This window comes from Drosophila miranda (genome assembly GCF_003369915.1).
Source record: "Drosophila miranda strain MSH22 chromosome Y unlocalized genomic scaffold, D.miranda_PacBio2.1 Contig_Y2_pilon, whole genome shotgun sequence".
Classification (NCBI taxonomy): Eukaryota; Metazoa; Arthropoda; class Insecta; order Diptera; family Drosophilidae; genus Drosophila; species Drosophila miranda.
Genome location: NW_022881614.1, coordinates 11,806,089 through 11,822,469, shown reverse-complemented (window position 1 = coordinate 11,822,469; position 16,381 = coordinate 11,806,089). Strand labels below are relative to the sequence as shown.

The following is a 16,381-nucleotide window of genomic DNA, read 5'->3' as shown; positions in this document are numbered from 1 at the left end:
CCCTCTACTTGTAGTATCTTTTTCTGTTGCCTGGCGAGATACGGTAGTGGAGATTTTTTGTTTGGGTGACTGTCAGATACGATACAGACGAGAGTTATTGTGCCATAAGACAGTTATAAGTGTGTCAGTTATCGAATTTAGTTACTTTATTTCCGTATTCCAGCCATTAGATCTGCTCTTATTTCGCACAATCTTTTTTCTCGGGAATCGCTGGATCTAATCGCCGAGAAATATAGTACAGGTTCCGCATACGCCTGATTAGATACTCTCTACACGCACTTGCGGTCCGTCGTCCATGATTAGATACTCTAGCCCCAACCCCCGATTAGATACTGCTCCTCGGCATATATTCGTACAATATGTACTCGTACTCGGACTAGACTTCTCAACTCTGACGACGCTTCACCTGCTCGAAGATAGTGGAATTGCCTGGAACGGATCGATGGATTTCCAAGATGATTACCATTGGTCATAGACATAGGGTTCGTTCTCAATTTACAAAAGCCTGTTCTATACAGACTGTTCAAGTGCCTGTGTCTATGGAGCCACATGCTTCTGTTGCAGAATCAGATGTCAGATTTGAGATATGCAGTAGTGTTGTGTTGCTCATGAGTGAGTGAACAAAAAAGAGTTGTTCACTTAAGTGAGCAACTGAACATGTTCCTTCCAAGTTGTTCTTTTTTGTTCACTTGTTCTTTGTTGTTCACTTGTTCTTTTTTGTTCACTTGTTCTTTGTTGTTCACTTGTTCTTTGTTGTTCACTTGTTCATTTTTACTCACTTGTTCATTTTTACTCACTTGTTCTCTACTCACTTTTTGCGCAATTTTGCTCCTCAAAGGGCATTTTGCGATCTGGCAGCTTTGCTCATATTTGCGTTTACTTCACACTTTTTATATTACGGGCAAATCTGTTTACAATTTTGAAAAATTCACTATGTCGCTTATTCGGAAGTATAGTGAGATTTGGAACCATTTCGAGGAAGTTGGACGCCAGGAAGCCAAGTGCAAGTATTGCAAATCTATTTTGAGTTGCAAATCTCAAAGCAACTTAAGCCGCCATTTAAAGAGCAAGCACCCGGCGTCTATGGAGCCCGTTATCCGGCAAAACACCGATGGCTCGATTTTTGTGCAAAGTGCGCAACCAAAAATAACAAGCTTTGCTGAAAGGCCTGTACCAGCGAGCAAAGCGCAGCAGATTGATCTGCAACTTGTACGGATGATCGCCAAGGGTCATCACGCCTTGCGCTTGGTCGAAGAACCAGAATTTAAAAAATTTATTCACGATGTGTCGCAAGCCTCAAACTATAAGCTTCCGACGAGGAAAACATTAACCAGCTCCTTGATTCCCAAAATTCGTGACGAGTACACTGGGACGATAATAGAAGAACTACGTGCGGCCACAGCGGTGTGCTTAACTACAGACGGTTGGACATCTATAACCAACGAAAGTTATCTGGCTGTCACAGTACATTTTATCGATGAGGAATCAACGATGCTGACCTCCTATACACTTGCTTGTCAGGCCTTTGAAGCGTCGCACACTGCTGCGAATCTGTGCAGCTTTTTGGAAAAAATTGTGACTGAATGGGATCTCAAAAACAAAGTCGCAGCATTAGCATCCCATAATGCACACAACATTGCTCTTGCTATTAGAACCGGCAATTGGAGTCAAATACGGTGTTTTGCTCATACCCTAAATCTAATTGTCCAAAAAGCTCTAGATAAAATGAGCAGTGTGCGCAGAAAAGCTAAAGCTATAAGCGAATATTTTCATCGCAGCTCATCAGGCTTAAAAAAGCTTAAAGATATGCAAGCGCTGCTTAAGTTGGCTGACCTCAAACTAACACAGGAAGTGCCAACACGTTGGAACTCAACGTTCAAAATGTTTGAACGGCTGTCTATCCTGAAGGAGGCAGTCGTGGCAGCTCTGTCAACAAGGACAGATTTAATTTTGTCACCAGAAGACTGGGATGTCATTGATGGAGTGCTTCCCGTATTAAAGCCATTTTATGAAGTTACAGAAGAGATCTCAGCTGAAAAAAACGTAACATTGTCAAAAATAATTGCTTTGACTGGATTACTTCAAAGAAAAATGGCTCAAATATATCCAACAGTTAAAAATAACCTAGTTGCCGAAGTAATCAATGAAATCATAAACGAGATGGACGGCAGGTTTAACGATTTCGAGGCTAATATTTTGTATGCGGAGAGCACTGTTCTGGATCCCAGGTTCAAAGGACGCGCATTTAAATCTGCGGAGGCCTTTAAAAAGTCAGTAGCGGATATCAACAAAAAATTGGCTCAAACGATACGGTCACTCCCTGAACCTCCAGAAGAAGCTATAAGCAACAAAAAACAAGAAGAGGACACAATATGGGCTGAATTTGATACCACTTTTCAGCAAGTAAGCCAACCCACCAACAATACGGCAGCATCCATAAGAGAAATGGATAAGTACCTGGCTGAGGAGTACATCAGCCGAAAAGATGATCCATTGGTATGGTGGAATCAGCGGAAAAAACAAAACATACGTAAAAGGCGCTCCCTTTTAAAGTCAACAACCGTTGAAAATTTAATTTTTTGCATAACAACATGTAAATCGGAAGTAAGTTCAACCTAATTTGTACTTGATTGCTTGTTTGCTTGATTAACATTTTTTTCTCTTATAGCGCTAAAATGAAGAAAACGAAAAGTATAAGAATTCCTATGAAAGGATCTCCTTTTTTTTAAGTTAGTATAAGAATTCCTATGAAAGGATCTCCTTATTTTTATGTTAGTATAAGAATTTCTATGAAAGGATCTCCTTATTTTTAAGTTAGTATAAGAATTCCTATGAAAGGATCTCCTTATTTTTATTTTAGTATAAGAATTCCTATGAAAGGATCTCCTTATTTTTATGTTAGCATAAGAATTCCTATGAAAGGAAATAAAAAGTTTGTTTTTTTGTTATATACATTTTTTTTTTTTTTTAGTTATAAATGTTTGATTAATATTGAAATGTAACGTATTTTATTTGTGTAAAAGTCTGTGGTGCTCAGGGTTCTGTGCATGAATAGTGAACAACTGAGCAAGTCAGCAACAGAGCAAGTGAGCAACTGAGCAAGTGAGCAACTGAGCAAGTGAACAAGTGAGTAACTGAGCAATCTAAGAGAGCAAGTGAGCAAGTGAGCAATATGAGTGAGTTGACTCACTTACTAAAAAAGAACAAGTGAACATGTTCACCAAAATGAGCAATGTTTACCCAACACTAATATGCAGCGATATGAAATTCATTTCAACGTTTTCCCCTCGAGCCATCGATGGAATTGACTGTCAATGGGTTTGCCGGTTGGTATTGTTTGGCTTTGTTTGCATTTGAATCGATCGTTATTGGTTTTTCAGCTGGAGAGTGGTTTGGAATGTGGTGTGTGAATACCACAAGTGTTCTGGTCACAATTTCGATTAGCACTCGGCCTTAGTGCTCGGGCTTGAAGTGCTGCCCTATCGAGTATTGCCTGATTTAATATTTTAGATTGGCCGATGATTGTTGCTTGTGAAATTGTCGCACGATTGCGCTGACTTGGCACCTTTTTCTGCCGCTGGTTTGATCGTTAGACCGCTTGAAATATTCTCAACCGAATTATGAAATACCAAGAGTCTTTTAGGGCCTGGCCAGCGGCTCTGTCTGGTGACAACAACGGTAGATTGATTATTTGCACATAGATGTTGTCTGCATTGCCGGTCACCTTGCGCAGGGTTAAAGAAAATTTATTGTAAATGCTTCAATCTTAGAAATCTTAGGGGAAGTCAGTGATCAGCAACGAATCGAATGCATTATCAGGGGGAGAATCAATCTACGGCGGTAGGTAAGAAGCCTTCCACTGATTCAATAGATTTATAGAATCTTTAATTAGAAGACGCCAAAAGGGTTTTTTTCGGTCCTGCAATTATTTCTACGGGGTGCAATACAGAGGGGCAGACCTTGGTATACATGTGTATGTGTATTTCATAAGAGTCGCTCCTAAGTTCATTAACAGGTGTTATATTCGTTCTGGTTACGTTGGTCGTTTCGTTTCGTTCGGTTCCGCCATTGGGGATCTTTTCTACCAGACGACCGCAGCTAACGCATTTTTTGTTTTACTGATTAGATTAACCCCTTTTACCACAGGGGCCCCACCGTCACCAACCAGCCAAGCGCCCAAGCAACACTAACTACATTAAACATGAGCACCACTGTGCCAAGAAACTGTAAAATTTAAAAGCCTCTAAACGCTTTTACTAGCCCTGTTCCTTGGTGTGCATTACGAGTCTGTTTGTGGGTCATATATCTCCCCTACGAAATTTCTCCCCCCTCCTTGAGAGACCCCATAGCCACATTACTCTGGTCACTCTTGACAATAGCCCCGGTTGTGTTTTCCGGCACTGGTATTTTTTTTTGCCTTTACAGCGCACACTCAAACACACAGTAAAATGTGTAGGATAGGCAGCCGACTAGAAGAGAAGCGAGGATAGTGCAGGTCTCGGGGCGAGATCAGCCTCCAATGCCTTATACCTTATCAGCAAAGGCGTGAATCGAATGCAGAGAATTGCAACGAACGGAAGAATACCAGCACAAAAGGGAAATCGATCAGTACTTGCTAAACGAGGTAGCTGCTTTGCAGTGATTGCTCTGCGCTACTTTGCAGCTGCTATATTTATTGTACACATAATGCCATCTGCACGGTGCTCTGAACAGGTACATCATATCATAAAGTTCCGGCGACCATAACCCAATGAAATATCCCTACAAGCCGTGCTTTTCTCTTTCGATTTGATCACGCTTCTGCAATTTGTAAGCATTTAATTTGTTTCTTTTTTGATTATGGACGAGTAGGTCCGTTCAGTTTCTGGTTTCACATTTCTATAATTTCGGATTATGAAAATTTAACATAGACAGGGAAAAAAAGAAACCAAACCTGATGCTTCGGATAGTTAGCTATAATCGTAAATCGCGGAGTAGGTGAGGAGGGGTAAAAGAGGGAAATGGCATCATTTTTGTCACTAAAATGCTGAAAAGAAGAAATTAAGAAACGAAACGCAAATCGAAAAAAAGAAGCGGAACCATAAAATATATTTTTTATTGGTTCCTCTTCTGCCCGCTTCTCCGACCACGTTGTCTTCTTTCTATATGCACACACACTCTCCTCTCCCCACCACTCTCCCATGGGCGGCGCCGGTCGACCGTCGAACAGAAGAGGGGCCGAGTACAGATATGTATTTCTCCCTCTCTTTTTTTCTGTCTCTTACTGATGTCATCCCAAAACGCGTCGCGACTTGTCGTTGCTTATGCTGCAAAAAAAAAATTATGACCATTTCTCTGCTGCCTGTTCATTTATCCACATCGACATCCAGCAGCTCTCTCTCTTTCTGGTCCGTCGTGTTCTCCTTCGTTCCTTCCGCTGTGATATCTTTTTCGGGCTTCTACACGCACAATTGGAAAACTAGTTTTTTACGCATTGTTTGCTCTTCTTGGGATTTATGATGGATAAGGACACGGACGACATCTTTACCTGACAGTATTAGAGGTATCTAAAGGATCTAATGCTGCCCGGTAAGATGTGAACAGATGTCCTTGCAAATAGCAAAACGTGTTTTCGTCACCGCACTATGTTTTTCTCTTTTTTGTTATTTTTAGTATTTTCTTCTTTTATGTACATATTTATTGCCGAAAATTCTTGCTAATTATTATCGAGTGTGCGCCGGCTCAAAGTTCCCAGTTTTCGAAAACCTTGGAACAGTGTCCCCAGTTACCCGATAAGAAGTAATGTATTTTCATTCTCTTCGAACGTTTTTTTTTAGAATCGGTTTAGGTTTTTGGCTGGGTTGCGATTATCTTTGGTCGCGTCTGGTCTGCGCCAAAGCAAGGGGGCCTTGAAATGTATTGATTTTTCCCTTGGCTCAAAAGTGGGTTGACAAACGGGATCCGTTAAGTACTACGAAGGTTGTTCTCGCGTGTGTGTAAGTAAACTTTAACTTTGTACCGGCGCGCGTGATGCTCCCTGAGAGACGAGACGATAGCAGGCTGAGCGCGAAGAGGGACGAGGTTTGCCTCAACGCCTACTTGGACTCTTTCAAGCAAAAACGTTGGAAAGTATACAGAACTATATATACACACACATGTTCACACGTGCATGTGTGTGTTTTTACATCTGGTATTGCCGACTGGAACTGATCTCGAAAGATTGTGGAAGGGATGGCGCTATTTAGTTTAGTTGATGTTATTGACAAACGGGATCCGTTAAGTACTACGAAGGTTGTTCTCGCGTGTGTGTAAGTAAACTTTAACTTTGTACCGGCGCGCGTGATGCTCCCTGAGAGACGAGACGATAGCAGGCTGAGCGCGAAGAGGGACGAGGTTTGCCTCAACGCCTACTTGGACTCTTTCAAGCAAAAACGTTGGAAAGTATACAGAACTATATATACACACACATGTTCACACGTGCATGTGTGTGTTTTTACATCTGGTATTGCCGACTGGAACTGATCTCGAAAGATTGTGGAAGGGATGGCGCTATTTAGTTTAGTTGATGTTATTTAAAATTAAATTGAAGCTGGCGCCGGTCGGACACCCGATAAATGCAATTATTATTATTTTTACGAGTGGATCACCTATACACACACACACACACACGCACGCAACGAACACACAGAACATGGGAGATGCGAGTGTTTGTGAGCGATTTGTTGGAAATGTATAGCTTTATCGTATAGCTGTTATTCCTCTTATTTTTCGGCCACCGGAAATATGCACAATAACGCCCGCGCGGCAAAAACACAAATATCTACACATGTAGGTACAGGCCGTCCGCGATGTGCAAGAGCACTTATGAAGAACTCCAAGCCCCAAGAACCGTTGGGATCGGGCGTCAAAAACGAAGTGAAAAGCGCCAAAAACGAATTGAAAAATTGTAAAAACGAAGTGAAAGCTGGCAGCGCCGGCATGGTTCGGCATAGCTGCGATCTTCGAGCCGATCGCGCAGATTGGTTACATGCAACATGTTTGAAGCAGCGCTGCCTGCTGCCCGCTGCTCGCCGTTACGTTTACGTGTGTCTTTGATTGCAATTGTGACCACATTTTTGTCGCCATCGTAACGGTTCTCTCTGCTTCTTCGGTTCGGGCTTGGAAATAATGAAGAAAAGAAATACTCAGTTATTATGCCTCTCGCTCACTCCTCTTTGGCGGGTATTTCAGCTGGAAACGTTCTGGAAACCCGCTTTCCTATGGCTGTTCCTGTTGAGATGTTTCGGTGATTATAAAATCGTGACACGAAGCTTTATTTCCGTCGACTATTGTATTCGTTAACACATTGGGGGTAATGGCGTGTGGATTTTTGTTTTTTTTTGTCTTTATCAATTTTGGAAAATTTGACAATTAGCTGGCCTTCTACGTCCACGTGTTGCCACTGTCTAATTCCGGACTCGCGCGAATTCACGGGAAAAGGTCGGCTGAAATGTGTGAAACACGCGTGGGCACGGCCTGGCCAAGGTGTTAAATGTTAAATTCCTCGATAGCTTTAGCTTCTTCACTCGCACACGCACACGGACGCATATATTAGAATTCGTTAGGTGTTGTGTTGGTGTGAGCGTACCGAGTCTTCTTGGTTTCTGGAGCTTCATCGGGATTAATTTGGGCACTTCGAGGCGGCACGCGGGAGCTTGCAACGGACCGAGAATCTGGACGCGCACTTGTCCGTTTCGCCCTGCTGTGATTTCTTTTTTTAAGGCGAGTGACGGCGGACGAGGAGGTGACGTCCGTCAGAGCGCGCGATCAAAACATTTTTACTTTTATGTTTTTGCGTCTAGTCATTCAACAGGTAGTCAGCGATTTGGATTGCGTTTGGTATGAGTATGAGTGTGATACCATTAGTGTTGGGTAAACATTGCTCATTTTGGTGAACATGTTCACTTGTTCTTTTTTAGTAAGTTTTGCTCACTTGCTCTCTTAGATTGCTCAGTTACTCACTTGCTCAGTTGCTCACTTGCTCAGTTGCTCTGTTGCTCACTTGCTCAGTTGCTGACTTGCTCACTCAGTTGTTCACTATTCATGCACAGATGGTTCCAAATTTCACTATACTTTCGAATTAGCGACATACAGAATATTTGAAAGAGTAAACAGCTTTGCCGGTAATACAAAAAGTGTGAAGTAAACGCAAATATGAGCAACAGCTGACAGATCGCAAAATGCCCTTTGAGGAGCAAAATTGCGCAAAAAGTGAGTAAAGAACAAGTGAACAAAAATGAACAAGTGAACAACAAAGAACAAGTGAGCAAAAAAGAACAAGTGAACAACAAAGAACAAGTGAACAACAAAGAACAAGTGAACAAAAAAGAACAGCTTGGAAGGAACATGTTCAGTTGCTCACTTAAGTGAACAACTCTTTTTTGTTCACTCACTCATGAGCAACACAACACTAGATACCATACCCAACGCAACTCGAATCCAACTCCGACTTGAGCGATCAAAACTGTAACGGAAAACGGCTGAACGGAAAAAATCATGACTGAATTAAAGCGCAAACGACCTCAAACATGTTGACTCTCAGACAGCTGTTCTATTCGTTCTCGCTCTCTCTCTCTCTCTGGCGCCGCTTCTGGGTATATATTTTGTCGCATTTCTATTAGCTTACCGTTTGGTGTGTTTTTGTTGCTGTTGCTGGGTGTGCGCATTCTAGCCATCTCGCTTTGGCACGCTGTTTTTCTTTCGCGCCTGTTGTTGCGTTTCGTTTGCTTGCCATCTCCCTCTGAGCGAACATGTTGCACCGCATGGTTTTCTGCGGTTGAGAAGACACGGTACGTTAAGGTTGCTCGTTTAAAAACTTAATTGGTCATAATTAAAGTAGTGAATCTCTGCCATTTCTAGTTACATATTTCTTATTGTTTCTTTCGCAATGGACTATGCGATAACTTCTTAGAGGACCAAAAGTGTTTATGCTATGCTCACCGAATTAATTGTATTTTTTTCAGGGTTCTAAAACGGCTCCTTAACAAATAAAGAGTAAGAGAAAAATAGCTGATTTTTTCTACCTTGGTCGGATACACCTTGATTCTGAACCCTTTGAACCACTACACACAATCGTGTTTATGTCTTACTCTTCGCGTGCCTGGAATGTCTAGATTCTCCTGGAAATCATTCGCCCATGCGAGAGTGCATAACATATGTGAATATGAATGTGTATCGCTTTTCAGTTAGGGTATCATTGTCAGCAGCAGCCGCAGCTTACAAATTGTGTACCCAAACAGCTTTCTGGAGTTCGTTTTTGTTGCTCTTTGTTGTTATACTTGTCTTTCCCGTTCAATGTGCATACGTCATCCGAATTTCTTTTGCACGAACTGAAACCCAGTCCAAACCGCTCATCATATTCCTAAGTGGCCCTACTCCTTACCCGACACCCAGATCTGGTTTATAATTGTTCTTTTATTGGGTGCATCTCCTTTTTCATTTGTATTTTTTGTTCCCGATGGGCACATTTTTCGGCTAGAGAGTTGGAACCCTTTTGGAAAGATAGCAGAATAAAAGGATTGGCGAAGAACCCGCTGCTCATGTGGTCCGTTAATCAGCAGTTCTTGTAGGTGGTGCATATCCAACAACAGTCGGGAAACTCGATTTCTGTGGTCACGCCTCTTCCAGGGCACAGTGCGAACGGAACTGGTATTTGACAACTATAAAATGAGTCAGTTATTCACAACAGAGTTGAGATAGGCAGATGATTTGGCTGATACTTGCTAGTGGACGAAGGCGTCGCCTGCATCGTTCGTACAGTGGATGGAGCCGCACACAAGGGGGTCCTTCTCCGAATCGCCCACTTTCAAGTCCCTGCTTGTGCCCTTGCAGCCACCGTCTGGAATAATCACAAAGATGACCTCTCGAATATAGAGAATATGAAAGAAGGGGAGTGGGCTACCTGCGCCTGGTTCCAGTTTCATATAGTGCACTAGAGAATTTCCCAATGGTATGAGCATGAGCCCCATTACAATTACTGTAAACTTCATTTTCGCCACTGGAACTGTTGCTGTAACGAGTGAAAAGCCCTCGATGGCTGGCCGCCTGGTTGGTTGGTCCCTTTATAGTACTCTATACTACGTTATCACGGCCCCCGATATTCGATGTACTGCCACATGCAAGCCATCGCATTTCGCAGAAATGTTCAATAATCCTACATGAGAATACGATCCAAGCGGTAATTGGACACTCGTTGCAAATGCAACTGGGAACACCCGTTCTGAGCCACCTGCTGCCTATCGTTTTCCTTTTACACTGAAAGGTATCTCACTGTTTTAGATGAAGAAAAGTCTAGTCGACGAGGTCTAATGTAAAAAACTGATCTTTTACGAGCATTTGGAGATCTGGCACATTTTGAATCTGAAAGATATACATACATAGGTTTATTTCATAAAGTTTTCCTACGACTGGGTGTAGAGCCCTTGCAGAGACGTTATTTTCATGGAGAGTCCAGGTGCGCTGCCAGATTCTGGTGATAAAATAAATATTTGCTATAATAGGTATAAAAGGAAGTCTCAGCCACAGTCCCGTTCAGCGAGCTAGAGACTTGAGGCAACTGTCTGGCTTGTTTACAATGATGGCTATCTTGAAGTACATTATCATTCTGATGGTGGCCGTGTCCTGTAGTCATTCGTTGGTATTGTGGGAAAATTATCCAGCCAAAGGCACCGCGGATGAAGCATGCTCTTTGCCAGATGGCCGCATACTTCAAAGTTCTGAGCATACTAATAACTTGGAAATGTGTGCTGAATATTTTTGCTGGAACACGTCCGGAACCACCATTGTATTGTAGTAAGTGACACAATTTGGTATCAGATTTATCGAAAAATCAAAATTGATCCTGACCATGCAGTTGCCAGATCACACTCCCGTTCCATGAGTGCAACGAAACTGGCGTTGACACGTTGAAACTATTTCCCGAATGCTGTTTCCAATGCGTCTACTACACTGATTGTTAAGTTAAACATATGAGCAAAACAACAACGAATTGAGAACTGTACTCGTATAGGATTGTTTATTTAAAAAAACCATCACAAGTGTTATGTTTTAAGAGATTTCGATCTGGACTTTTGTTGAACTGATTGAAGAGTGTTCGTTAAGGTGGGGGCTTCTCTGTGGCCACTCCTGCTTCTCCTGCTCCTTCTGCTCCTCCTGCTTCTCCTGCTTCTGCTCCGCCTTCCTCATCGCACTTCTTATCCTTGACGCACAACCAACAGCAATCGGGAAAGTCCACCGAAGTCGACACGGTAGTTCCACTGCACTCTGCGAATGTTGCTGTTAGTTGGCAGCTACATTATAAGTAAACGGATCGGGGATTGAAAGGGCCGCCGATCAGCGAGGAGTGCCATATGCAATATGCAAAACGGGTGGATACTTGCTAGTGAATGAAGCCGTCCCCCTTGTCGGTCGCGCAATAAAAGACGCCGCAAACGTTTTCGTCTTGCACCATTTCTCCCGGCAAAATGTCACCCTTTGGTCCTTTGCAGCCCTTGCCATCTGAAATAAGTGGAATACTAGTATCATCCCGTTGAAAGAGCATGCATGTGGAAGCAGAGGCGTTAGTTACCTGCACTCTGGCCCAAATTAGCAGGGTGCACCAGAGATTTAACCAAGGGCATGAGCCCAACCAGAACTAAGAGGAAAATGTGTTTCATTTTCGGAAACTGATCGTAAACTGAACGGAACAACAACTGTGGAACACCCGACAAAACCAGTGGAAAGCGTTTGATTGGTGGTCCCTTCGCTGGTGGGCCCATTTATAGACCCTGCCGATTACTACGATTCAATACGATACGTAGGCATGTCGCACCTGGGCATTTCGTTAATCAGTTCTACCCCCGAGACGTTCCCTCTGGCTGAAATCGACGCCCATGGAATGTTTACTGGGTGAAGGTTTGGGGGGTAAGATGAGACTGAGACCCGTTGCAAGGGCAGGTGCCCCAAAGTCTCCAGCTTGATTTATTCCGCCATGATCCATGATTTTGCATGGGTAAATATATGAACTATTAGAGGGGCTCCTCCGTGGTTGTTACTTCGTGTTTGGCACAGTTCACCTCCGTAACGCAAAGCCAGCAACAATCGGGCCAATCCGCGTCCGTCTTCACGGAATCTGCATCACAGCCTGCAAAGACGGCTGGAATTTGGCAGCTACACAAGTATATTCGAGGAGAATCATTGATTGCCGTCACTGGAAAACATGTGAAAGATGGCGGATACTTGCTATTGAATGAGGGCGTCGCCTTGATTGTTCTGGCATGCTAGGACCCCGCACACATCTGGGTTTTTCGCCGTTTCATCTATTTTAAGGTCGCGGTCTTCGAATTTGCACCCTTCTTCTGAAATAGTTCAAATATAACCCAAAAAACATTGAATAAAGAGCACTCCTACGGTAGAAATGGAGCAAGTCACCTGCGCCTGCTTCCAGTTTCCAATAGTGCACCAGAGAATCTGCCAGGGACAGGAGCATGAGCCCAATTAGGACCCGAATTAAGCTCCGACTATAATTCATATTCATTTTCGCAACGAGTAACAAGCATTTAATGGTTAGTCCCCTGATTGATTGTGCCCTTTATAGTACTTCATTCTACGATATACATATGTACACATGTTTGTACTACTATCCCGCACCACGATTAGAGGCACATTTCTCCTGGTCCGCCACATGCTAACCGGCATTCGCAAATTTCGCGGAAGTTCTGCACACTCCATTTTCTTCAACGGAAATTGCAATGCATATGGCATGCTCGTTAGTAACGTGACACCCGGTTGCAAGTACACAGGCCTGCTGCAAGTGCTTCTAAAGTTTCCACTGCATACACGGCCAATCCGGGGCCCAAAACTCCCCCGAGAACTCAGTACACAGTTTTGAAAGGATCATTTTGATATTGAAGTGTGAAATCAGAATAGCATCTACAAAATATATGTACGATTGGGATTGTGTGTGTTGTTATCAAGCGTTCGCTTTCTCCTCGACTCCATTGTCATCGATCGTTAAGGGGCGGTGGGGCGGCTGACGGCGTTTGCGGACAGCCGAAAAGCCGTCATTATTCGAGGCGGCCTTCTGCTTGGCCTCGATGGCGGCACAGGCAGCCTTATAAGCTGCCTGTTTGGTCTTCTCGTAGTCCTCTTTGGCGCTCTGGAGCTGCTTCTGGAGCATTGCAATCCGGCTTTGAGCGGCCTCGAGCAGCTGCGTCTTGGAGGCCATCTCCTGCTGGACGCTCATGGCCACAGTCTGGATGTTGGCCAGGTTCTCCTTGAAGGTCTTCTGCAACTCGGTGAAAGAGTGGAACTGTTCGCTGGCCAGACGGGACGCATCCATGGCCGCCTTCATGTTGATCTCCGTGCTATGCAGCGCGTTGGTCTCCTCCTCGATGACGGCGTTGGCCTGGCTCACCTCCTGCTCCAGCTGTTCGACCATCATCTGTTTGCCCATTAGAGCCGCCTCCGCCGCCTTGGCCGACTGGAACGCCTTCTCGGCCAGCTCCAGTTTGATGTGCTGAGCCGCTGCCAGGCCTGCTGCCGCCTGCGCCTCGTTGGCCGCCTTCGCATCCTGCGCCGCCTGAACGGCAATGGAAAAGGACTTTTCCTTGGGATTGCCGGGCTTGAAGATCTCCTTTACATTGCACTGCGCCGAGGGTTCTTGGCAGTTCTTGGCAGCTCCTCCAGCAGCTTCGCTCCCAGCGGTCTCCCCACCAGCCAGACCCGCATCTCCCCGATGGTTGTATCCGTAACCGCCTCCTGCATCGAGGCTGAGGGGGGCAAAGTCCTCGAAGAGATTCTGCGGCCTGGCCATTCGCTTGCGTGGGGCCCGATGTCTCTGCGGGTGGGGTCGATAGTGGGGTCGGGTCAATAGGTGGGTGAGGCCCATAGGTTGGACGCCCTTACCTTGGCCCGTCGATAGCCGGCAGTACTCGAGAGCAGCAGCGGCAGATAAAAGAAAATAAGCAAGCCTCGCATTCGCATTTATTGATCAGGAATTCTCAGAATTCGATTCCTGAGGTATATTTTGAGCAGTTGATTAGTTGCTCAAAGTCGCCTAGTTCTAGATCTAGTGATCGAATGAACGAGGGGGGATTACCCAACCCAATTATTACAAGTGAACGTGTGATGTATTTCTTTACGTAGAAGCCATCATTGGCTAAGCCACAGTTTTGCTGTGAATCGCAGGTTCTCTGCCACCTGCTGGAGCCAATTTGAATATGGACTATAAAAGTGTCAGTGGCAGTGGCAGTGCATTCAGTTAGCGAGTGGAGTTAGCTGTCTGACTAGTCTGGTCTGTCATCATGGCTGTCGTGCAGAATATCCTCATCCTGCTGCTGGCCATATCCGGGGCGCATTCGTTGGTTCACTACCAGAAATATCCTGGCGATGAGAAAACACAGAGCTGCAAAACCCCAGGTACTAGTACTAAAGTGGGAGAATACTCGCAGCACAAAGACTATTGTGGTGTCATATACTGCCATACCGCTGATGGTGATGCCCTGATTCACTAGTGAGTAAGAGGGATCTGATCCCTCAGTTCTGTCCCGTTTTGTGTGTCTCGTCTGAGGTACCTCAGACATTGAATAAAATTAATATGCAATTTTCCAATTCAGTTGCCAGATTCCAGCCACGTTCGAAAAGTGTGAAGATAGTGGCGTAAACACGGCCGATGATTTTCCCCGCTGTTGTTGGAAATGTGTCAAGTATACAACATGCTAGAGCTTCGGCTAACGTTACTTGGCGATCTATCCATCAAGTTATCTATCTATCTGTACAGTACATTATGAAAAAAGGGCAAAACTGTTTAGAAGACAATAAAGTAAAGTGGAGTAAAAAAGATTAAAACCAATTGGCTATAATTTGATTCGATCTGATCCGGTTCGATCTGAGCCGTTTGAGCATTCGATTGTATCTTTCTGTCTGTCTACTCTCAGAGCTTTGTGTATCTCGCAGATGGAAGCTGCATTGCATTCTAAAGTGTCTGCAAGTGATGAGCACACGCGGCATTTACAGTCCTCGTACACCCATCCCATAACAAAAACGAGCACAGCACAGAGTACAATAAGAACATACATATGCTTGTTAAAAACGACTAAAAAAATAGACGAAAAACGAAATAAAACATGCCATATACATAGATAGATGGGTAGATAGATAGATAGAACGATAGATACGAGTGGCTAGAAAAATGCAAACTATGCCAGAAGTAAATGCTAAAACTAAAAGCGAACCGCCGGCTAGAGCTGACGGCTAGACAGAGAGGTGGACAGCTACACGGACGGACGAACGGACGGACGGACCGACCAGTGAGAAAATAGCGCCATTTAAGAGACGAGCGGAATGGGTGTGGAGCGGGAACGAAGCCAATTCTGAGTCAAAGTCTCAGTCGGCCATCGCGAAAGCGAAATGTCAAAATGTTAAAAACTTAAATGCAAAGGAATATAACTTAAGCAAATGTCCGGAAAAAGGCCCTCTAACATTGGAGCCATGGTTCGAAATGTACAAAATCTATATAGAACGATGGAAAGTCGACCAAACGAATCCCATCGGAAAGGCCAGAGTACTACCTAATAGATGTAAAGTAACAGAGAGATCTTTCTATTCAGAATCCCTCTGGACTCTTCTTCATAGATTCCATTCACTAGAGCAATGCATTTTGTAGCTCAAAGTTCAGTGGGGGTTACATACATAGATTTCCCTCGATTCCTCTATCCTAGGGGATTCATGCGCTCGGAACCTGACCATCATACTCGTCGTACTGTCTGTGCTGGGAGGGCGAGGGCAAAGGCGAGGAGTACCAGATTAGAAGGTTCCACTGTATAGAACTGACCGACTGATAGCACTCCCGGGTGTGTAAATATGTGTGTACATATGTATGTATATAAAAGCCTCTGCAACTGTGTCAAATGGAACATAAAAGTTTGGAAAAATAATATGAAATAACACTCAGTTGCATTGCGAGTATTTAGGAGGCCGATAACCCCACGTGGCCCTCCAAAGAAAATGATCTCGCTGCACTGATTATCGACTGACTGCCTCTCTCTCTCAGTCTTCGAGCAGCACCACCCAAACTAAAAATGTATTTTTAATGCCCTATTTAAATAGAACATCGATTTGTGATTACTGGTTTTGAAAATTAAATTTTCTTATCACTCCGGCACCAGAACCAAAACCAAAAAAAGAACCAGAACCAGCCCCAGGCCAAGACCAAGCTCCAGCTTAGGTTAGACAGCAGCATCGGTGAGATAAGGGAACTGTTGCTGCGAGGATGGTACATATGTATGTACATGTGAATGTCAAAGTTCAGATACATACATATTCGAGCCCGTATCGGCTGTCAAAATAATAGATGATGACACGGACCTGATTAGCTTAAATCGGG

General features: G+C 44.1%; 6 protein-coding genes across 6 annotated transcripts; 2 read left to right on the top strand and 4 right to left on the bottom strand.

Moving 5' to 3' along the window:
- Nucleotides 1-745: 745 nt before the first annotated feature.
- Nucleotides 746-2,840, top strand: LOC117193682 (zinc finger BED domain-containing protein 1-like). The gene is made up of 2 exons (XM_033398417.1): nt 746-2,604; nt 2,669-2,840. The coding sequence occupies exons 1-2, from the start codon at nt 934-936 to the stop codon at nt 2,672-2,674; spliced, it is 1,677 nt and encodes a 558-aa protein (XP_033254308.1). The 5' UTR covers nt 746-933; the 3' UTR covers nt 2,675-2,840.
- Nucleotides 2,841-9,412: 6,572 nt separating this feature from the next.
- On the bottom strand, nt 9,413-10,053 carry LOC108158383. Its single transcript, XM_017290637.2, has 3 exons — nt 9,920-10,053; nt 9,742-9,856; nt 9,413-9,677 (listed from the first exon to the last, which is right to left on the bottom strand). Exons 1-3 carry the CDS (start codon nt 10,005-10,007, stop codon nt 9,572-9,574), a joined length of 309 nt encoding a protein of 102 aa, XP_017146126.2. The 5' UTR covers nt 10,008-10,053; the 3' UTR covers nt 9,413-9,571.
- A 1,042-nt stretch (nt 10,054-11,095) lies between these two features.
- On the bottom strand, nt 11,096-11,856 carry LOC108160838. Its single transcript, XM_033398429.1, has 3 exons — nt 11,585-11,856; nt 11,397-11,514; nt 11,096-11,306 (listed from the first exon to the last, which is right to left on the bottom strand). The coding sequence occupies exons 1-3, from the start codon at nt 11,772-11,774 to the stop codon at nt 11,114-11,116; spliced, it is 501 nt and encodes a 166-aa protein (XP_033254320.1). The 5' UTR covers nt 11,775-11,856; the 3' UTR covers nt 11,096-11,113.
- A 61-nt stretch (nt 11,857-11,917) lies between these two features.
- On the bottom strand, nt 11,918-12,564 carry LOC117193702. Its single transcript, XM_033398430.1, has 3 exons — nt 12,427-12,564; nt 12,239-12,353; nt 11,918-12,165 (listed from the first exon to the last, which is right to left on the bottom strand). Exons 1-3 carry the CDS (start codon nt 12,530-12,532, stop codon nt 12,024-12,026), a joined length of 363 nt encoding a protein of 120 aa, XP_033254321.1. The 5' UTR covers nt 12,533-12,564; the 3' UTR covers nt 11,918-12,023.
- A 307-nt stretch (nt 12,565-12,871) lies between these two features.
- On the bottom strand, nt 12,872-14,094 carry LOC117185793. The gene is made up of 2 exons (XM_033398428.1): nt 13,903-14,094; nt 12,872-13,834 (listed from the first exon to the last, which is right to left on the bottom strand). Exons 1-2 carry the CDS (start codon nt 13,978-13,980, stop codon nt 12,968-12,970), a joined length of 945 nt encoding a protein of 314 aa, XP_033254319.1. The 5' UTR covers nt 13,981-14,094; the 3' UTR covers nt 12,872-12,967.
- A 152-nt stretch (nt 14,095-14,246) lies between these two features.
- On the top strand, nt 14,247-14,858 carry LOC117193703. Its single transcript, XM_033398431.1, has 2 exons — nt 14,247-14,509; nt 14,613-14,858. The coding sequence occupies exons 1-2, from the start codon at nt 14,301-14,303 to the stop codon at nt 14,716-14,718; spliced, it is 315 nt and encodes a 104-aa protein (XP_033254322.1). The 5' UTR covers nt 14,247-14,300; the 3' UTR covers nt 14,719-14,858.
- The last annotated feature ends 1,523 nt before the right edge of the window (nt 14,859-16,381 follow it).